The sequence below is a fragment of the Carex rostrata genome, chromosome 3 (assembly GCF_964058835.1).
Source record: "Carex rostrata chromosome 3, lpCarRost1.2, whole genome shotgun sequence".
NCBI classification, from domain to species: domain Eukaryota; kingdom Viridiplantae; phylum Streptophyta; class Magnoliopsida; order Poales; family Cyperaceae; genus Carex; species Carex rostrata.
The window spans coordinates 2,922,590-2,944,901 of record NC_135920.1 but is presented as its reverse complement, the minus strand read 5'-3'; the positions used below and the strand labels follow the sequence as shown (position 1 = coordinate 2,944,901).

The following is a 22,312-nucleotide window of genomic DNA, read 5'->3' as shown; positions in this document are numbered from 1 at the left end:
AGTATTGCTGAAATTACTAAATTTAATAAAGTTACTCTACTCCTAATAGACAACAACTTACTCTCCCATCCCTGTAATCTTTTTTCTATCTTATCTATTAAAGCATCCCAACATTCAATATGCAATTTATTCTAATGAATTGGTATCCCTAAGTAAGTTATAGGCAATGTAACATAACATTCAAATGAAGAAGCAAGACTATTACTCTCAGATAAATTCAAAGATGCATGTGCACTTAATCTGTACAATTTTAATAAGAATCAAATGTCTCTAATTTGATATCAAACCGAGTTTGATACGGCCATTATCGACACCGGATTCCCCTATATTTATCGTAGGCCGGAAAAACATTTTGGCATCGATAGTGGTCGTCATGCAAGGCTGATTCGGCAGCAGCACAGTTAATCGAGGCCTATTAACTTAGCCCAACTCATTGAGTAATTCAAAGCCCAATATTCGTCAGCAGCCCGATTTTCATATCGAAGCGGGTTGATTCTTCCTCTTTGGATCCGCCATCCGATATTTAGCACCCAGCCAAAGCCAACAGCAGCCCGATGTTAAAACCCTACTCCCGTTTCCGCCTCTCCATTTCTCTCTCGTTCTCAGAACCAGAGGTTGCTCGTTCATATTTCAGTTGCTATGGCTGCCTATGAGAATCGGGGACGGTGTGTTTTAAACTTTTCTATGATTTGAGTGTGGAAAGTCTAGTGGTTTGGAAATATTGATTATAAATTGTTATTGAAATGTAGATACAAGCCTGGAATGGATTTTGGAGAACTTAAAAAGGCGCCTTCGCTTGACATAACCGACTCCAGTGAACTCTGGCTTATTCAGTGGCCCCTGAACCAGGTACTTCTATGTTCTATTCTTTTCTGATTGCAATTCAGGCTTCTGCATTTATGGGTATTTCCTAAAATTTAGTCTTTTTTCTAAGAAGTTTTCAAATTGCAGTTAAAACCTGGTGATTTTGAAGGTAAAGAGGTTTCGCTGAAGCTGCATGAAAACAAGGATTTAGGCACCTTTGAAAGCTTGTCAGGTAAGCTCCTACTGTCCATTTTAAATTTCTCCGGTTACTATCAAGTTAAGTGTTCTCAAATATGACCGATAACCCCGAGCTGGTAGTCCTATACTGATGTTTGCTGGTATTGTTATCTATTCCTATTTATATGGCAGGAAAATCATACGAGGTAGTGAGCATTGGGGCAAAGGAGCCTGATGCTACTGTTTTTCTCCCCTCAGAATCAGGGGCTTCAGTTGGTATGCATTCTCATGGTATTTGCATATGAGAAAGAAATGTCATGCATGCTTGTGATGTTCAAAACTTTGCCATGTTCCTGCATCAAAATTTTGGCAATACCATTGTCTCTTTGAAAGAATAAATATTAATACTATATACTGGGCACTACACCATTTAAATTCAAAGATGAACCGTACTAACTCAATTTCTACATAATTGAGAAGAATGATAGTTTGGTTTTGATAAATCTTGGATAAATTCAATGGTAAAGGGCATGATTATATTTGTCGGTTTTTAAAGGGATTTTTTTTTATGAGATTGTTGAAAATGGTAGAATATTATCATCTGGATGAACATTTTACGCTTGTTCATGGTACAATTTGTATACTTTTTCTGTTTTTTTTATCTTTGAGATCCATTATTTTCATTATTTGGAAAATTTTAATCTGAGTCCCTAGCAACTATTGGCAAATCAATCTTCTATATCCTTTCTCCTGTTTTCATTAGACAAACAAAAAGCGCTCAGTTTTCTTGTTAACGTACAGCAAATTTTTGTATTTTATCTTCCTCTTTCTGTTTTCCTATATTTGATGGTTATTGTGTTGTTTTGATATTTGATGCAGTTGGGAAGATATCAAGGAGAGTGTGTTTGGTGCGTTATCCCGATCCCAAGGAATTAGCAAAACCTCATGGCCTCAGTACTTTTGCCGTAAAGCAGGAACCAAAAGATACTGGTATGGTTGTCTAAGATTGTTGAATCAGTCAGTTAAAATAACTGATCAAAATGTATGGGGGTGCATCTTGGGATTTTTTTTTTTCTTTTTCTTTTTCTAAAATAGCCTCAAACTGGTACAGTTGGCCCAGAGTTTTGAGAGATACCAGAAGGGACCAAAATGGTGCCAACTACTCAAATGCGGTAGAAATTAGTACTGCTTAACATAGAGTCATTGAACTTAGTTGTTAGCTAATGTGTTAATACTTAAGATTACGAATAATAAATTGCACGTTCTTACCAAAATTTAAACTTTTTGTCGCGCACAGGCTTAAACTTTTCATGTATTTTCCAGATTACTTGGGGAAAGCTAAACCAAAATATTCAACCCCTACAAAATCTGAAGCCTCAAAGATGACACATGGTGCATCACAAGAAACCGAGGCTTCAGCACGTAAGTCGGGGAAAGGAAGTACAGTTTCTAGCCATAAGAAAAAGAGAAATGGTTCTAGTGAAGGAGGATCCTCTCATGTAACTAGTATGGTCACTACAGAGTCAGCAAATCAGACTAGTGATTCCAATTTAGAGCGTTCAATCTCGGAGAAAAAGAAGAAAAAGAAGGTTTAGGTTTGAAGGAAGTTCATATGATGGTAGATTTGGATCTCATGTATGAAGTCTTTTAATTTGTACTCGTGTCCAACTTTGTTAAAAGATTCGAATCTTCATTGTTGTACTTTTGATAGCAAGAATATTTAATTTAATATATTATTACATTCTTAGATTGTAAAAATAATGCATTAATCTGGGAATGTTTCCCAACTATAAACACCTGAGCATTGTGTATTTCAAAAAAGATAAATACTTGAACTTTATGATCAGTAGTGGTACTGATGAAATTGCAGTACGAAATGTAAGAAAAATATAATCGCAGTACGAAATGTAAGAAAAATATAATAAACACATTGATAGAGTCTGATTTGCCTGTATAGTGCAGAGCTATTTATACTTGGTAACTGCTACCAAGGTTTCAAAAATAGTGCAGAGCTAGCTCTGACTCTGTATGTGCTTCCATCTCTATGCTAAATTGGTAACAACACGGTTTGGAAGAGTGATTTTGGTGCGATTGTTGTTGCTCTAACTAATCTTGGCCATTGGATCAAAACAGGAAGCAGGAGTTGCCTGAGGGGTGATAACCAGTCACTAAATGTAACACCCTGTGCTGGTCATCCTCCTAAAAATAGACAACTAAATATTTCTATTTATGCACCTTGTAAACCCAAGAAGGATATTAGCATTGAAGAAAGAGAGAGAAAAGGATGTCGAGTGTTCATCTTTTTTCTGTTGCCTTAACCTTCTTTGCCATTGCAACTGCCGTTGCAGCTGAGAGGCCATCTTTTACCGTAGAAGGACGTGTGTATTGTGACACCTGCCGTACTGGTTTTGAAACCCCTCTCACAACATATATTGCTGGTAAACATATATTACATTTTTTTATGATTTCTAGAAATTGTCTTAACCAAGGATGCAGTTTCAATTTCAAGCAGGAAAACTGGATTCCTGGTACACCAGGTACAGTAAACCTTTCCATAAGATGTAAAGTCCATAGCTAAGTTTCGTGCTGCATCTGTTCTCCTTCTACACTCTCTTTGTTGTTGAAATATTTATTTCGCCAATTCAGGGCGTCTAGCGCATCTATTTCATTCTATAAAGCTTATTAGTATTACACCCCAGCAATTTTCACATTTTAAAGATCTCTCTTTATAAAACAAAATTATGGTGTTTCAGTCATGAAAATTCCCGGTAAATTAACCGATATTATCTATTGTAGATGCAAAGGTACGTCTCGAATGCAGGCACTATAGCAAAGGGAATATCGAGCACCAAGTTGATGGTGTCACAAACAAGAATGGAACCTACACGATCGAACTCAAAGATAACCACGACAAAGAGGACTGCAATGTGGTGCTAGTGCAGAGCCCTCTGCCCACCTGTGCTGAGATTCCTAAAGGCCGGGACCGTGTGAGCGTCGTCCTGGCCGATGGTGGTCTCAGCTCCAATGTAAGAAATGCCAATTCTCTTGGATTCCTCAAGGACAAGCCTCTCCAAGACTGTATTAGTGTGCTCAAGCAGTACAACCAGCCTTGATAGGTACTGGAATTGGGATTAGGCATTGGTTTGAGGAAGATAAAAGATTGGTTTTGTTTGGTTACGCATGCAACCTGAGTTTACAACTGCTGAAAGGAAATTAAGTTGAGTGAGCTTTGTACTTTGTAGAGAGCATGATATTGATTTTGAATGAGGAAGTAATGAGCGGTTGATCTCAAGTTTTTCAAATCCTCATGTTATAGAATTTAATTAATTTATATTTCTTTAAAAGTTACGTTTGCATAATTGCAACACCAATAGTTAATATATTTGCATGAGCTTGGAACCTTAAGTTGTCGACAATCAACAACGAGTTCTTTATTTACTATATACTCAACTGAAGAAGTCTTAACCAGAAAGAAATGGGGCATATCAAAGGGAACACATGATTACTTATATTTATAAAAAATTATACAAACTTCAAAGATCAGAAACATAAACTTTTTTTTGCATAGAATATCTGCTTCTGACCTTTTAACAAAAAATAGCAAAATTTTACAACTAATAACTTAAAAGGCACCATGACGGACCAATAATTTTTATTTCTTCTACAATTACCAAGGTTTGAGATCACCTTTGGGGCCAGCTGTCCAATTAAGTGTCCTCTCACCGGGTTTCACGTAAATACTCTTATCATGCGGCAGTTTACGGGCCAAACCATTCAATATCTGGTGAAACGCGTCTCCCGGCTGCGCAGGCTGGGGGAAAAGCATTGCCTGTTTCATCGATGGGTTTGCTAATAATCTTTGTTTCCTCAATATTACATCTATGGGTATGTTCGTCAGAATCGTGTCAAGATTAGGCACGTCTTTCTCTGCCACAAAGACACCAATTTCTTCCCAGGGGATGGCATCAGCGAACGGCAAGACGATGTCGTCGGCAATTATGACTGGTATGCAGCCAAAAACAACACCTTCCACCAGTCGAGGGCTCCATGGGGCCCATCCAAGTGGACAGAGACAGAAGACGGCCCGCTGCATGTCTTCATAATATGTCGTGGGGTGCTCGGTTGAGATGTCGAAGAGAGGGTTGTTCTTGAAATTCTCCCACAATGACGCACGTGCTCCTCTAATTTCATAACAATAAAGCATTCATTAGATGTAAATTAATAATGGCAGTCATAGATAGTTCTACACCAAAACAATACCAAAATATTAATTGAGTGCGGATTTTTCAAACCTGGCATAGTAGCCTCCCTCGGGGTCATTACCGACATCATAGAACAGCCCTCTGAAGTAGACAAAAATGGAGCGTGGTGTGTCAGGTGTGATCAAGTGTGCTTGCATTTTCTGGGGAGGCGCAAATGGGGGGATAATTATCGATCCCTCTTTCAGACACACATGGTTCTCCTGCCCGAATGTCTGAACCAGCGTCGCCTTCTTTAGCAAGGGAAGGATGCCTCTCTGAATAGCCTTTTCCTCCTGTTAGATTTTGGTTGTGAAATAAGATTTCACTGAAATGAGTATACTGTATTCTTAACTTCAGGTATAAAGGAGATGCAAAAATTGAGGCCTAAAAAACACTGATGTTGGATCTAGGTTTAAAGTTCTATTTTCTTATTTTTCAAATTTTGCTTGTCGTCATTCTTCAATCATGATAATTGCATGCTAATTCAACCTATTGAGTTCCCAAAAAATGCAGTCAGTACGGGTCTTACAACTGACACATAAGCTGTAAAACTTTGACGTGTCAACATTACAATGATTCAAGAAAGTGTCCAGTAAAAAAACTTGACATGTCATCAAAATTTGGGAGTTCAGTTGATTAAAAGTTGGAGGGGCTGCATTGCAAAATACAAAAGGTCCGGGACTATTTTAAATTTCACCAGATTGAAAAATTAGTAATTACCATACTACCACTACTTCAAACCTGGTAATGGAAGCATGCCCCGAAGTCATGCGGAGTAAGGAAAAAGTGGTCAGCCCCCTCAGTACGGTTCCAGTATGGCCAATTAGTGGAGATAAATTGTATGGCACTTCTCATAACCCTAGGCGATTTAAATGGGAGAGGTAAACCATTAGGGGTCAAATCACATGTTGTGTAAACCGGTGTGTAGAACCAATCTGCCTCTTCTGGGTTGAGGGTTCGAACTGCGCTTGACATTAGAAACCGATGCATGAAAATCTCAGCTGCAAACATGTGCGTCAGGCATCGTGGGTCCCGGGCAACTATTTTCTTATTGTATTTTATTGGGAGCTCATACACAAATACTTTCAGCCGACCAACAGGGTCATCTTCTAGCACATCACCAGCACTTCCTAAAATAGTTAATAAATTGAATAAATTTGATAGAATATGTGATTATTGTATTTTAGTTTTTGTTCTAATTGAACTGTTGAGATACTATAACTAAAAATACACAATTGACTACAATATAGTAGTTGGTATATACCTTTCCATGAAAAACAAAAGAATTGTAAAATTAAGCAGATTATTTTTGCGGCATGGAAAAGACTGTCTTTCATAGAGAAAACTAAAGGGGCAAAATAAGAAAACAAAAATGCCCTTATTTCTTGAGACTATCCCATGAAGAGATCAACCTGGTTAAACAAACTATAGAAGCAAAATCACAATGTACAACCAAAAATAGAAGTAAGAGAAACTTTCCTACAAAGGAAACATGGAATGGAAAACACAAAGAAAAAGAGATCAAAACCAAAAGAGTACCAGAAATTCTCTCAGTGTTCTGCTCAAGCTCGGCGATTCCAAACTTTGCAAAGACAATTTGAAGAAGGAAAATAGGTAAAATCCAGCTTTTGACTCCCATCTTACGATTTCCGCGTCAAATAGGCCCAAACCCCCTCAGCTAGGGTAATATCATGCAATTTTTTCTTCTCCTTCTCCTTGTGTGAAGCAAGATAAGGGATTGGAGATCGACCTGTGTGAATTTGGGTTTTGCTTGGGTATTAGACCCTGAAAGAGAGAGAGAGAGAGCTATTTTCCACAGAAGAAAAAAGGTGTTAACTTTGTTGAGACTTGAGACTTTGAGAGAGTGAGAAAGGGCTATGATTTCTGTAGCTTTCGAGGGGGATAAGTGCGGAGTGCCTATTTGGCGCGGTCCAACAAAGTGCGCAGCAGGAAGAGCTCTGCCTTGTTGACAGCTGGACCCCACTGCTCTCCGATTCGCATCTCTGAGATCTCTCATATTTTGCGTGACCTTTTGGAAAATCTCGACTGTTCAAATACTTTGTACACGAATCTCAAAGCTCAAATAATGCTGGCCCCGCTCACGTCGGTCACGCAAAAACGCATCCTGGATCACTACTAATTATAACTTATTTACCGAATCCGTAAAGTGGACCCAATGATAGGTAGGAGTGTCAATGAAACCCGTTTATCCGTTTACCCTACTCGTATCGTATTCGATAAGATGGGTATGGGTAAGATTTTTTTTTTTTTTATTAACTTATTAGGTATGGATATAAATATGAGTAAAGATTTTTTTTTCGTTAGATAAATGAGTATGGATACAGGTAAAGTTTATTTTGTACGCGTTAGGTAACATGTAATTACATAAAATAAATTATATTATAAGAAGACTAAACATTTTACTTTTTTTATTTGAATGTTTTATTATTTAGTTAAGGAATTGAATTTGTTAGAAGAGATATTTGTATTTTTGATTTTTTTTTCTTAATAAAAAACTATTACTTAGAATTAATTGCATATTTATATTTTAATTTTATATTAGTAATTGTCATTACATATGTATGACATGATAAATTTTGATGGTTTATTTGTAAAATAATAAAACTATTATATTGGTATTATTCATTATTTGCCCACTACCTTTTCGTTACCCGCTAATCTTAACGGGTATGGATAGGGTAGGGTAAGACAAATTCTTAACGGGTATGGGTAAGGTTAATTCTTAGTGGGTATGGATATGAAAATGGTTTCACGCTACCTGTATCGTACCCATTGACACCCCTAATGACAGGTAATAATATGGGAAATAAATCTGCTGTAATCCGTAGAAATTGCAGGGACCTGCTATTTCAAATCTAACCTTTCATTTGTTTTGAGATTTGTGCATATAAATAACTTATATTGTTAGATTTGTGTGTTCCAAAAAAATAAAATGATAGATTTGGAATAGCAGGTCCCTGCAATTCCTATGGATCACAGCAGATTTATTTCCAATAATATGTGATGAAAATTCTTTCCACTCATTACCTTTTTTTTATCTATATTTAGAAATATGTACAAGTGTTTATAATTTTTTTCTTAACAATCGTAAAAAGAATTCAAGTTAAATACTTTAGGATTGGTTCGTACTATGCACTCAGTATCTCAATTTTTAAAATTTAAACAGTTGATTTCATCTGTTTAACATAATTTCTATATGAAAATGCACTTGTAGATTAAAATTTTACATCTAAAAAAACCAATTACTATTTTTTTTATATAGGTTGAAAATCACTACTTTCGAATGGTCTACAATTTTTAGATAAGTGATTTTCTACATATTTAAAAAAATAGTAGAAAAATTATAAAAAATATATAAATTTTGATTTTAAAAATACATTTTCATATGGAGATCATATTGAACAGTTAATGACTACAGTTTATAATTTAAAAATAGAGATATTGATCTATAGTACCATAGCTTTATCCTGAATACTTTGTCAAACAAATAACAATATAATTTTCAGAATTTTATTCTTATAAGGTAAGATATAAACTTGTACTGTTATGTATAAATAAATATTTTTTAACATGTACAAGTAAGAAGTGCAGATTATGTGAAGCATCGTCCACGCGTCATTACCAGGTCAAACAAAAAAAAAAAATTTGGGGTAAGATTTCAGTATTCACCAACTGGTCAGAAGCAAGTTCAACATATATGCGCTTTCTATTTAATTTGGTTGTCTAATTCAATCAAGACTGGTCCCAATATTGAATGATTCAAATCGCACGATCAGATTTCATACTGTCAAATTCAAGATGGAGACTTCCTTTCTCAATCTATGTACCTGAAGCTAATTGTTTTCCGTACTGTGATTGCTGGAAGGAAACGCGCTTTGTATATGTCAAAATCAACATCTAAAAGTGGTATGATCGAGCAATTAAAGAAGCCGAAATTTTTATTTATACCCTTTTTAAAAAAATAAAAATAAATCAAAACACTATGATTTGGAGAATTTCACATCTACGGGCCGCTAAATCAATCTGCGGCTCCATTCTTGAGAGACTGCAGATTGGCTCAGCGGCCCTTCCAAAAACCTAAAAAATGCACTGTAATATTAAATATATTTAAGTTTTGAGAGATCTCCAAACCTATCTGCGGTCCTCATGAATGGAGCTGCAAATTGACTTGGCGGCCCGAATAAATGTAGAATTCCTCATAATTTGAGGTGTTTTGTTTTTTTTGTTTTTTTGAAGGATATAAATAAAAATATCGGTTAAAGAAGCGAATATATACGATATTTTAATTATCATATATTCATATGTCATCTATGTCTTTATGTTTTCAAATTCTTAATGATAAGATGTAAAGCTTCAATACCAAAATGAAATAACTATATGAGATTTTTATTACTTCCTCTACGGTCTACAAATACAAAAATAAATTACAAAACTGAACTTCATTTTGAGAAAAAAAAAATAAGAGCTTAAAAGTTCAATGTTTAGAGAGAACTTGTACAATTGGATCTTTGCAAGTTATTAACGTCAATAAAAAATAATAAAATATAAAAAACTGTATGTCTGTCCGGAGAATGATATTATTATTTTGAATTTTAAATTTTAGTTCTGAGTTATTAAATTATTAACTATGGTTGACAATTGTACAAATATTACAATTAGCAAGCGCTCACCGGAAAATGGGGGAAATTAAATCAAAAGGTTTGATGCATTGTTGAGTAATGGATACTGCATTGTGCCTTGCACGTAAGTTGGCATTACAAGGGAACCAATGTATTCATTCGTCATAGATTCGTACCCCTTTATTGATTAAATGGTTTTCCCATATTCAGTGTGATCTTATTAATTAAATTTTCCCTTTAATTCAGTGTGATCTTATTAATTTTTTTTTTACCATATTTAGTGTGATCTTATTAATTAAAATTTCCCAAATGTATACGTGAAGATTTGCGAGATCTCTCTTTACGAAGATTCGGGACCAATATTATCAGAACCGGACCGAACATTAGCTCGGTAAATTTTTGAATCAACGGTTTACTAGTTGGATCGGTGGATCAACCGGTTCAATTGCTGGTTTTTTAAAATACTTATATGTATGAGATGTAAAAATTGTTATAAACTAATAATGTTTTTATATAGTATTCATAAAAATTCGCGCACACATATTTTTAACATCTAACTAAATGTGTTTTTTTAATAATAATATATTATGTCTTTAATAAAAGATAACGGTTCAACAAAAATTACAACAAATAACAAATAATAACAGATGCCATTTTAAAATGAAAAAGACATACAAATAAATATTGTTTTACTTCTTATACTATACATAATTAAGTAGTTTAATATATCTAAATCCTTAAGGTGTTTGTGTAAATTTTATAATATAAAATAAATTCCATTTTAGTGTGTACTTTTGTGACTTTACATGGTGTAAGGTACGGGTGACTCATTTTTTTTTTTTTTTTGATTGAGAGCCTAGCCAATAGGAAATAGCTATTCATATTTCCTGTCTCTCTCTTAATTATTTAAAGCAGTGTTGTAAATAACGGTATGCAGTCGTCGGACGGACGGGGTATCATCAAACGATTAATCGGTATACAGTTGATTAATCGGAATTATGTGGACAATTTAACATTTTTATTAAATTTATGTATATATATATCATAATTTATTTAACTCATTAAATTTATCAAATAAACTTAACTTAACTTAACTTAACTTAATTTCATTTCATTATTATAACATGACACTACACTTATTTTTTTTAATGCATAAGCACTTTACATGTGTCACTAACACATTTATTTAATGAAAAAATAAATTCAAGAGTTAAACTTTTTTTCAAATACTAATAACATATTATGTGAAAGAAATGAAACATTCCAACATAAAATCACTAAATTTAGTTTATAATAACAACTTAGTTTTATAAATGAATATGTCGTACTAATTGAAAAAAAATACATCATTAATTTTAAAGTAAGACGAAAAGACATATATACAAAATATTGAATGTATGTTTAAGTACAAACAAAACTGCAATACATGATTTATAAAACTTATTATCACACACTATCACATACAAAAAAGTCAATGTAAAAAAAAATTACTGAAATTGGAATAAACGGGAATAATCCGGAATAATCGGCTGATTAATCAGTAAAACCGCCAATTAATCGAGAAAAACAGCCGATTAAACGTTTTCCACTGCAAACATGCCTCCGTTAAGGGCATGCATGACGATTTGGCCACCGTCATCGATTAATCGGCTGTCATAGGCGTTTTTTACAACACTGATTTAAAGTCTGTGAGGCAGTGGACGGAACAACGAAGGAATTGAGAATTTATCACTTTTTTCTTCTATTCCAATTGTGTTCAATAAACTCAATAATTAGAATAGTAAAAGTGAACAGTTATTAAAATACAAACATGGTAGAAAATGACTTTTATGACCTTGTTGAATTTTGATTGATGTACCATGTTGTAAATACTAACATATAAATAAATCATATCAGTATACTAATAAATACAAATTATGAAATAAAAATGATAATATAGTCCAAATATTCTAAACCATGAAGAAAGGTGCTGCACTAGATACCTTTTTTTTTTTAGGAAAAAAAGCCGTAGGTTTATTGTATTAAAATGAAAGTATCTATTGGAGAAATTAAATAGTAAAGTAGACTAGTTAAAAAACAAATAAGTAACATTACATAAAAAATTAAAACCAATCAACAGGAAATCAAAGTTTCCAACTAAACCGCAATTTCTTGTTTTTGAAAAGCGAAAGGCTAATGGGCTGTTTGTGAAAAACCCGCACCCCTCTTCTGACAAGCTGTTAACAAAATAAATTTCATGTAGCTTTGTCATCTAAAAACAAACCACCACCAATAAAAACGTAATATAATTTCACAACTAGCAGATAAACAAAAGAATGAACTGAGTAATTAAAAACAGGGATAAAAATTGATTTAAACCAAGTAGTAGTTCCATATCACTTTGTCATCTGAAAACTCAAAATGCCACAAAATATTTTCTATTGCTTGTTACTAAATACCACAACTCAAAATATTTTCTATTGCTTGTTAGTCAACAAAAATATAGTTTGATTCCTAGATAAACTAACTTCTTTACAAAATAAACCTAGAATTGTAATCTTCATGTCCATGGGTGGTAGAAGTCAGAAGGTGGATGCGAGTTAGAGCTTGGTGTGCAAGGGGTATTATGATCATCACCACTAACATTGATATGGGGAGGATTATTCATGTTTCTTGGATAGGCCACAGGTGAAGCAGTCATAGGTGGTGGAGTTTGAGATGCTACGTAATGCAAGATATGAGATGGAGCATTACCCATACCATATGGGTATGGCATAAAAGGAGGATTAGGAGAAGGGTAGTGCAACCCAGACCCACCAAGGTTTGGAATGAGTAGTAAGCCTGCTCGGTAACGTTGCAAAATGTGGTCTACATAACCCCTTAACATGTCATCTGCTTGATTCATAAAGCATCCTCTCTCCCCAATCATTTCCCAAAATAGCTAGCATATAATAATAGTCACTATGAAATGTGGGCAATGTGGAATCTAACATAGTCTTCAATCTATCAATTACCTTCTTTTGAACATCTCCATACTTGGGATTTTTCTGCAAATTGTTGACCATCCTATCAAGTGTTTCTCTTGACTATTGCAGGGTAAGAAATGTATGAGCAATTTCAGTTTTCTTGTATATTGCATTTTTCTTGCTATTTCATGAAGACTCAACACGTGATGCATCACCTCTTTTATGCTTCTCTGCAACAGAGTTGGTACGCCCTGATTTTGTCCTTGCTGAAGGGATCGATATCGGACTTATAAGACTGTCGATACGAGGTGTTTGATTGATAGTGTCGTCAGTATCAATTACTTGTCTAGATTCATGCAATGATTCCCCCACCTTTGAGCTATCTAAGTCTAGATTACGCGTGATTAGAATGGTTGGATCTGTAGTTATTTGTTCATCACACGTTAGTATGTTATTTGCACATAACTCTTCCATTGCTCTAAACCAAGGAAACTTCTTATGTCGATAAGGTTTGTACCTTTTCTCGTCTATCTGGAAATAAATAAGACCAATTATTGTTAAAAATAAATGAAAAATATAGACCATCATACATTCAACATACATTCCAGAATTTTAATATGTGTTTTAGAATTAAAAAGAGAGTTTAAGGAACCATTTAAAAGAAATGAAGTAGACATCTTTCTTAACATAGTCTCACATTTTTCTGAAAATCTAAAAATCTGAAAATTTTAGATATCTTAGCTTCTTTTTGAACTCATGAATAAGTTTTGTTATAAGTACACACCTTGATGTAATCTTCCCATGCTTCTGGAGTCACATTAGGGATACCATCAGCTTCGTTCCACCCATGTCCACTTCTACTAGCTAGATCTTTGAAAAAAGAAAAGTCATCTTTCAATGTCTTCCATCTATTTTTCAGAACTTGCACGTGACGTTTGTTTTGAGCACTTCTATAGTTAAATTGGCTTTCGATGTAATTCCACTTGTTTGTAGAAGGGTTAATGTTGCCTTCATTTCCATTAGTCCTTGCTTTTAGCCTTTCACCTACTAGAATTATAAGTAGTTCGGTCTCTTGTGGAGTAAATTTTGGAGATTGTGGTGCTCGATACTTCTCATTTATTAGCTTAGATTGGTCGTTTGCACCTTTACCAATCCTCTTCTTTCTACCATTGTCACCCATCCTTGCGCTTGGTGAACTTATATTTGAATCCATGAAATTATCCTTTGAAAGAAAAAAAAGCATGCAAATTATTCCAAATAAACAGTTCGGAGTATCTTCATTTTTACTTAGTGAGAAAAATAATGCTATTGGTCAAGATAAGAAGATTCTTAAATATGAACAAGCCACTTTAGAAAGCAATAAAGATGCATCAGAACAATAAAATTTCTAAGGTACCTCATTCATGCAATTATTTGGCAGGATATAGTTAACTACAACTATATTTCATTTCAAATTATGCATGAAAAAAATAGACTGAAGTTAATAATTGGAAAAATAATTCATTTTAACTTATAATCGTAGCATGAAGCATGTGTGCACTATCATGTTTAACAATAATCTAATTACATCAACTAATCTTTAATCAAAACTGTAATTAAGAACTTAAAATTGTACAAGACTAAGCTAAAAGTCACTACAACGACTTACAAAACTAAGCTAGAATCACTGTACAAGACTAAGCCAAAAGTACTAATTAGTTAATTAAACCGGAATGAGACTAAATTTTGTATTTTGCTAGGGCAACTAAAAAACAAAACTGAAATGAAATCTTTTATACTAAAAACACGAATTTGTTTTTATGAGGTAATATATTTTGAAATTTGAGCATTTTCTTACCTTTTCACGTTGTCATCGGTAATCAGACGGACAAGCAGACGGTCTTCTCCTGAGCAAGCATAACAATGGAGATTTTAATCAAAGTAAATGGAGAAAGAAATTTATTTCTCTTGCAACTTGGGTAAAGAAGGAAGGTGGGAGAATAATAAAATAAGAAAGGAGGTGCCACATTAGAAAAACAAGGGTAAAAAATGTTATTTTCTATTTTTTTTTCGGTATAATTCTTAATTCTAATCTTCCATTGGAATTGAGAAAAGGGGAAAAGTGGGCTATTCTGTCTCTGCAATTCCAACTCATTTTGTTTCTGTTCGAGGGAGGCTTCAATTCCTTCAATTATCATATTCCACTACTACCAAACATGCCTTTAATTAATGATGAAAAAGTGTATCAAAAACTGAACCCGTTTAAAACCCAAATTTTTCCATTAACAAGTTACTGGTTTCTACCAAAAGCTGATCAATTAAAACAATATTTAGCGATTTAATTGCAAATCCGATCATCTAAAAAACCAAACTGAAAATAGGTCCAGTTCTGACTTTTTCGATCGGTCGGTCCGATCCGGTCCAGTTTTAATAATAGTGGATTGAGCCACTGCTCTCTCTATACGGTGACACTACTAGAGTGTTTCAAAAGACTTCAATAGGAGTGTTGTAATAGGGTTGCAACTACCATCTTCTATTGCTATCTGGAGGACACTTATATACTGCAGAGACCTTCAATTTAAGTGTTATATTAAGGTTTCAACTACTCTATTCCTTTGACATCTAGAGACATGACTAGTGCTGCAAAGACGTTCAATTGGAGTGTTGTATTAGAATTGCAACGATCCTATTCTCTTGCCATGTGAAGACACTAATAGAGTGATCCAAAGACCTTCAATTAGAGTGTTGTATAAGAGTTGCAATCATCATCTTATCTTGCCATCAAGAGATGCTATTAGTATGCTGCAAAGACCTTCAATATGAGTGTTGTATTAGGGTTGCAACCACCCTATTCTTTTGCCATCTGGAGACAATACTAGAGAGCTGCAAATACCTTCAATTGGAGTGTTGTATTTGGGTTGTACCTACCATCTTCTATTGCCATATGAAGACACTACAAGAGTGTTGCACAAACATTCAATTGGAATGTTGTAATAGGTTTGCAACTATCCTCTTTTCTTTCCATCTTACGACATTATTAGAGTGCTGCAAAGACATTCAATTGGAGTGTTGTATTAGAGTTGCAACTACCATTTTATCTTTCTATATGGTGACACCACTAGAGTGTTACAAAAACCTTCAATTGGAGTGTTGTATTAGGATTGTAACTACCATCTTCTCTTGCCATGTTGGAGACACTATTAGTGTACTACAAAAACCTTCAATTGGAGTATTGTATTGGTGATAGGGTGAAAATTAATGCTAATAATATTTATAACACTAATGTCTACTCTACTGTCGATTCACAAGCGTATGAATCTATCGTATAGTATAGATTGGGGTGTCGATCCACAGGGATGGTGTATTAAGAGATCTAAGATGTAAACTAAGTTATAGGTTTTCAGTTCCTTTAAGTTGGTTGATTGATTGTTGGTTACTCGGTTGTAATGCTGAATTACAACAGAGAAGCGGTAGTAGATTAAATGTTTAGAAGATGGACTTCTAGGGAATCAGACATTCTATCATTTAAACTTGTTTAATCTAGATTCTGGTAGTCATAACAATTGCGTACGGTCTGTCACCAACCACATGCTATTGCTAATACCTGTCAATGTAAAGTTACTTAGTAGCATGCGGTTTTGTCACCATCCGCACATGTCTGGATAAACCGTACAAGGTATGGTTTTTACTCCAGTCGGAATCGCATACGGTTTGGCCTTAACCGCACACGCCCTGCACTAGTATCAATGCAATATGAGAGGTGCTAATCCTATTGTAGTGTTGATCACCCCTCGGTCTAATCAACACCCTAACTGAGTAAGTCCCTATTGGTGTACTTAGTACAGTTGTATGAAGATTAATGATAAGTCCTAATTACAAATATTTCACAATACCAATAATCAAGATCACTCCACTACTAATCATGGAATGCAACATTCGTCTGCTAAACCATATCCTAATAGGTTCCTTACTGTAGTTCGAATACAAGCGGGCACCCTCTCAGTTTATTCTACTTGTATCTAAGATACTTATACTCTTAGAATATTGGTTAACCCCCCCCCCCCCCCCCAATAGTATGGATGTAGTGTACATCTCCATGCATACGAGGTCACTTTAATCACACAATAAGCAAGAACATAAGGCATAAAATCTCAGTAAGAATTCAGATCAGAGTGCAATGATAATATAAATAAACAACTATAATAAACTCATAAGAATTCAAGATTATATGTCTTCACCCTAGAAAAGGGTTGCTTAGTCGCTCATGGCGGGTTCAACAACAAAAGAGTGAAAGACATAAAGAAAGAGAGCAGTAGAGAGAGATGGAAGGAAAACACCTATGCTATCTCTTCTCTCATACACTGTTGGGTTTCAGGGTAACCAAAACTCGTTTAGGCTTAAGCTGCGGAAAAAACGTAAAACAAAAATTTTACTTCTAACTTAAGCCAAGGATTAAACGGGGTATATCAGGAAACTTTCCAAGGCGGTCCACCTCCAGTATTCCTTTGGCATCAAAACCCATTTAATCCTTTTACAGATCTATTCCATGATTGATTTCTAAAACTTTAATCTACTTACCAATTAAATAGATTAATATAACATATTTATACCTTGTTTCCAAATAACAGTTGGAATGCAGACCGAGCGAGTAGAGCTACATCATGGGAATGATTCTCCTCGGAGCACCAAATGTATAGTGCCTCTATAGGTTATCCACCAGGACTAACCAGAGAGCGATTTATTTCTTTTGCCAGAAATACCGTAAACCGCGAAATTATGCAAAAACACTATTCACAGGGAAAAGACGAAAACCCGTAAACACGAATTTTCGGTTACTCAGTTTCATCAATAAGTAAAACTAAAATACCGCAAAATTCAGGAAAACACTATTCATTGATCCCGTAAATATACTTCACAACAACCTGCAAGATTATACGTCAACTACGTATAACTTTTTTTTCTCAACCGAAACACTATTTGGGAGAGAAACCGAGAAAGAGAGAAAATACCGATTTGTTTCGACACGAAACGATACGAGTGAATTAGTGGTTTTTCTCTCTACCCCTCCACCCCTATTTATAGGGTTAAGGGTCGGTTGCTAAAAGACCGAAATACCCTCGGGTGGATAAGGATGATGACGTGTCATGCGGATAAGGATGACATGTGAAAAGACCAAAATGCCCTTGGTCGAAATCAATATGTCACACCCCAAATCGCCGGGGTCTGACAGCCTGTCGCGTGTATCTATCAAGCGTCACATATACACGCGAGGCAGTGGATCTTTTATATGCATTACCAATATCCTCATTCGCTGCATCCGAGAAATAAACCTGAAAATAATCGGGAGGGTGGGGGTGAGAATAAATTCTCAGTGCGAAATTTGCCACAGTTTAGATTATTGGACTTGCAATCAAACTCTATATTCAAAAATGAAACCCAAACAATAACAATGCAAACAGATATATATAATCATAAATAACAGAATGCCAATGCTCGACAACAGTTAATCAACCTGAAACACAGTTCACGGAATTTCCAAGATGAATTTCAAACACAACATATATTTTGGCTTAACTCAATTCAATAGGGCTTGTAGCAACTACAGATGTTCTTTCGAGCTGAACCATTATCAAACCCACATCTGTAGGGTTACTGACACCTACAGATGGCCAACCGCTGGACCCTTTATCTGACACCCATCTGCAATCGCTTGGCTTAACAGTTTATTAAGGTCTGGTTCGAATCATATAAAGAAAATCTTCTTTGGAATCATTCCAATAGTCGTAATATTCAATTAACCTTTCCAAATGCATTAACACGTAGGAGAATGCCACCGAGCCACAGACGTTACACAAGTCACCCACGATCTCAAATCACATATCATCACATAACATAATCACCCTCCCTCGTCCCAACCAGTACTGGGAATATCGAGGGCCGTTCACCTAAGGCCATTAGGATCCTGGGAATCCAAGTCAGCATACAGCCCCACTTGGCAAATTCATTGGATCCAAGTTCTTAACTTCGTAAATCCATTCACATACATATCAAATCAAATCGTGGTGACTTTCAATCAAATCAGATCATAATAGATCGACACAACCTACAACCATACCAGCATGCAAATCACTCAAGTCACATCAATTCGAGTTTAATTTGATTGGGCTATGCAAATGCTTTACACAATTCAATGATGCAATCAATGATATTCAACATGACAAACGAATACGCAGTTTAATTCCTGAAAATAAAGTATCAAACAAGTCCAAGAATCCCGCACCTTATTATGACGAGCGTACCGCTTAATTTAAAGATCAGGCGTCTCGAATTGCCTCGCGAAATCTTGCTCGACTGAGCCTACACCTATATTATACGTTTACTTGGTTTAGTTCGGTTACATTATCAAAACTTAAATTCCAAAAGCCGTCTTTTAATTCGTCAATTCTTTTATACCTTTCGACTCATTTATAATCATTTAATTCAAGTCCAATTCCAAATTTACATCTACACATCATGTCATATTCATTTCAATATTACAAGGCTTATGAAATTACAAGTCCAATTCACCTTATTTATCCAATTAACATTCAAAGACCCAATTTACTCAATTATTTCACTTTGGCCCATTTACGTATCAATTATTTTATTCCAATTCAATTTAATTAAAGGCCCATAATTTAGCAAAGGTTTAAGGCTCTAATTAACAATTCACAATTTACTCCAAGTCCATTTATAACATTTCTAATGGATAGGCCGGCCACCATTTCAAACAAATCATTTCTTACATTTTAGTCCCTTTAATTCATACAAATCACAATGGCTATACATTTTACATTTCAGACCCTTAATAAAAATTATTTTGCAATGTGGTACCTGTCAAGTAAGTGTTTGGTAAATTCCGAATCAATACCAGTGATAACACTGGGCAACAACATCACATGGCACAAGCAACAACAGAACCAGCAAAACAGAACAGACCAGGCCAAGCAACAACAAAACCAGCAAAACAGAAAAACAAGGCAACAAGTCAGAGAGCACGGCAACACAGCCACGTGCATTGGCTTGCCGGGAAAATCAACAACCCGAGCAAGCAATCTCAACATATCCAAGATCCGATACAACAGCAATTGAGCGTTCAAAACAGTCACTTAAAAATTACCCAATTTAGGTGTCTCTCTTAACAAGCCGGTTTCAAGGTGTCACGCTTTGCCTTTGGCAACGGTCCAATCAGCAAGCAAAGAGGAAGGAAATGCTTCCTAGCACCGAAATAGCACCAGGGCAGCACCAAGCCGACACCAGCACCACAACGAGCAAGCACCGGGACAGCTCCAAGCCAACACCAGCACCACAACGAGCAAGCACCGGGGCAGCACCACGCCAACACCAAGACAGCACCAAACCAACACCAGCACAACACCGAGAGAGCACCGGGACAGCACCAAGCCGAACCCTAATTTCTAGGGTTTCATGGGAGGGAAGAAGAGGCGGGAAAGAGTGAGAGGGGGCGGGGTTCTAGCGGGTCTGGTGGGTCGGACCGAGAAGGAAAGAGAGAGAGATGGGGCGGCGGGCAGCGGGCTGGCCGTGGCAGCGGCGGAAGGGGAGGGGGCGGGGCCCTGTTTTTGGCGGAGAAGGGAGGAGAGGGGGAGTGGGGGTTGGGGCTGGGGCTCTCACGGGTAGAGAGGAAGAGAGGAGAGTAAGGGGACGGGTCTAGTGGGGTTCGCCGGCGACGGGAGAGGGGAGGGCGGGGCCCTCCTGGCTTTGGCGTAGAAGAGAAAGGGGGGGCGGGCTGGGGGGTCTGTCACGGACAGGGAGGGAGAGGAGAGAAAGAGAGGGAGAGGGGTGTATTAAATGAGGCTGCTTCAAGATCCGTGCTGGATGGAATCCAATGGTCCAAATAATTCAGGATTTCAATATGATCTCATTTGATTGGTTTAAAAATCTGTTTCTCCTATGAATTCGAATCGAAGTTTCGTAAAATTTTGCAATTAATTTCGTATGAATATTTTGTACTTTTATTTCTCTATTCTAATATTCAAATCATTTGGTATTAATTGTACATCTCTATTTATATATATATTTATTTAATTAAACTTCTATAATTCATTAATAAACAAGATTTATAAATTTCATAATTTATGTGTACAAATAATTCGTATTGTTATATTTTAAATCTAGATTTCAACTAGGTCATTTACTTACACGAGTCAATTTATTTCCTTTTCTAAAATTCCATGAACTTGTAACAAATTTTTCTAAGTTATGAATTTACTGAATAGTTACAATTTATCTATAGTGCTATATTTTATTTTATGTTTAAACTCTAAATTTTAATATACATAATTTCATACTTCCTTTATATTTCTAAATTTTAGTTTCGTTTTAGTCGGTCAGAAAATTCCCGAACGATCGTTAAGTTAATTAAACTTTTTATTTAAGCCAAATGATCAATTTAGAAATTTAATCAAGTTTTAAAATTTCGGAATGTAATACAATATCCATATAATTATTCTGAACAATTATATTTCTTGCGGTTGTTGTTTCGGTAACTTTTATACAACGTACCGTGTACGTTTATAAATTAACCGTTGTTTTTGCTTGTCATTTTATATGACATTTATAATTTAATTATAACACGTATAATTAATTATAACCATCTTACTATTGATCATAACCAATTTATAATCAATCACAATAAGATTTTCTGATTAACTCCTATATGGTGTGACCCAATAGGATTTGTGTTATGTTGGTAAATAGAATTAAAACAGTTTTAACTTCTATAATCATGAGAGGCATCTGGCAAAATGCATCATGACCATCCAATTACACAGATGATGCTGTACAGTACAATATCACGATCCAGTAAACAATTTACTTGTGTCAGTTCTTTTGTCACATAGCTATCAGATCAGTTTCAAGGTAGATGTGTGTCATCCTTGCTAACTTAATCTTTTCTTGATCTTGAGCAGATTATCAAATATAATTACTCTTGTAATTATACCGCATGCAGATAATCTAACTCTACCAAGGGGCCCAGTGATGCTATAGCTCGTACAAAAATACGAGGGACAATAGTACTTTTGGTAAACCATCACTTCTTTAGCTAAGCTATACATATGGAAGTGCTACTGTTATGACTACTTTTTACGGACAGCGTTAGATAACACTCACACATACACATCTCTTAGCTAGAACGATGAATACCTCATACTGTAGAACTTTACACTGAATGAAAACATTAATGACACGCACACAATTCTATTCAATGTTTCATTCGAGGTCTGTCAAATACCATGTTCCTAGAACATCTATCTATGTGATTAAAATGACATCTCGTGTCTATGGTTTGTAAAACTTAACCATCTTTTAATCCACATACTAACATAGTAACGGTTAATTAGTGTTCCTGCTAATTACCTCGATTAGTGACTTCTTAAGAATATATATCATCTTAATTATGGAGTTTCACAATTCCAGTCATGAACTCGAAATGATCCATAATCCAATAATATTCAAGGTAACAAAA

General features: G+C 35.3%; 3 protein-coding genes across 3 annotated transcripts; 2 read left to right on the top strand and 1 right to left on the bottom strand.

The window, feature by feature from the left end:
- Nucleotides 1-520: 520 nt before the first annotated feature.
- LOC144550938 (mediator-associated protein) lies at nt 521-2,720 on the top strand. Its single transcript, XM_078298692.1, has 6 exons — nt 521-665; nt 750-849; nt 952-1,036; nt 1,174-1,257; nt 1,861-1,971; nt 2,305-2,720. Exons 1-6 carry the CDS (start codon nt 640-642, stop codon nt 2,574-2,576), a joined length of 678 nt encoding a protein of 225 aa, XP_078154818.1. The 5' UTR covers nt 521-639; the 3' UTR covers nt 2,577-2,720.
- A 286-nt stretch (nt 2,721-3,006) lies between these two features.
- LOC144550937 (pollen-specific protein C13-like) lies at nt 3,007-4,329 on the top strand. Its single transcript, XM_078298691.1, has 2 exons — nt 3,007-3,419; nt 3,778-4,329. Exons 1-2 carry the CDS (start codon nt 3,266-3,268, stop codon nt 4,092-4,094), a joined length of 471 nt encoding a protein of 156 aa, XP_078154817.1. The 5' UTR covers nt 3,007-3,265; the 3' UTR covers nt 4,095-4,329.
- A 137-nt stretch (nt 4,330-4,466) lies between these two features.
- Nucleotides 4,467-7,070, bottom strand: LOC144550936 (putative beta-1,4-xylosyltransferase IRX10). The gene is made up of 4 exons (XM_078298690.1): nt 6,762-7,070; nt 5,964-6,352; nt 5,274-5,515; nt 4,467-5,162 (listed from the first exon to the last, which is right to left on the bottom strand). The coding sequence occupies exons 1-4, from the start codon at nt 6,859-6,861 to the stop codon at nt 4,649-4,651; spliced, it is 1,245 nt and encodes a 414-aa protein (XP_078154816.1). The 5' UTR covers nt 6,862-7,070; the 3' UTR covers nt 4,467-4,648.
- Nucleotides 7,071-22,312: the final 15,242 nt, after the last annotated feature.

What these genes read in the sequence shown, in the direction of transcription:
- LOC144550936 (XM_078298690.1), bottom strand. Translation starts at nt 6,861, where the DNA reads ATGGGAGTCAAAAGCTGGATTTTACCTATTTTCCTTCTTCAAATTGTC. An exon ending in GAACACTGAGAGAATTTCTG is followed by an intron (nt 6,353 to 6,761) that starts GTACTCTTTTGG and finishes TAACTATTTTAG; the next exon opens with GAAGTGCTGGTGATGTGCTA. An exon ending in GAGGGAGGCTACTATGCCAG is followed by an intron (nt 5,163 to 5,273) that starts GTTTGAAAAATC and finishes TTATGAAATTAG; the next exon opens with AGGAGCACGTGCGTCATTGT.
- LOC144550938 (XM_078298692.1), top strand. Translation starts at nt 640, where the DNA reads ATGGCTGCCTATGAGAATCGGGGACG. An exon ending in CACCTTTGAAAGCTTGTCAG is followed by an intron (nt 1,037 to 1,173) that starts GTAAGCTCCTAC and finishes TTTATATGGCAG; the next exon opens with GAAAATCATACGAGGTAGTG. An exon ending in GCAGGAACCAAAAGATACTG is followed by an intron (nt 1,972 to 2,304) that starts GTATGGTTGTCT and finishes TGTATTTTCCAG; the next exon opens with ATTACTTGGGGAAAGCTAAA.
- LOC144550937 (XM_078298691.1), top strand. Translation starts at nt 3,266, where the DNA reads ATGTCGAGTGTTCATCTTTTTTCTGTTGCCTTAACCTTCTTTGCCATT. An exon ending in TCTCACAACATATATTGCTG is followed by an intron (nt 3,420 to 3,777) that starts GTAAACATATAT and finishes TATCTATTGTAG; the next exon opens with ATGCAAAGGTACGTCTCGAA.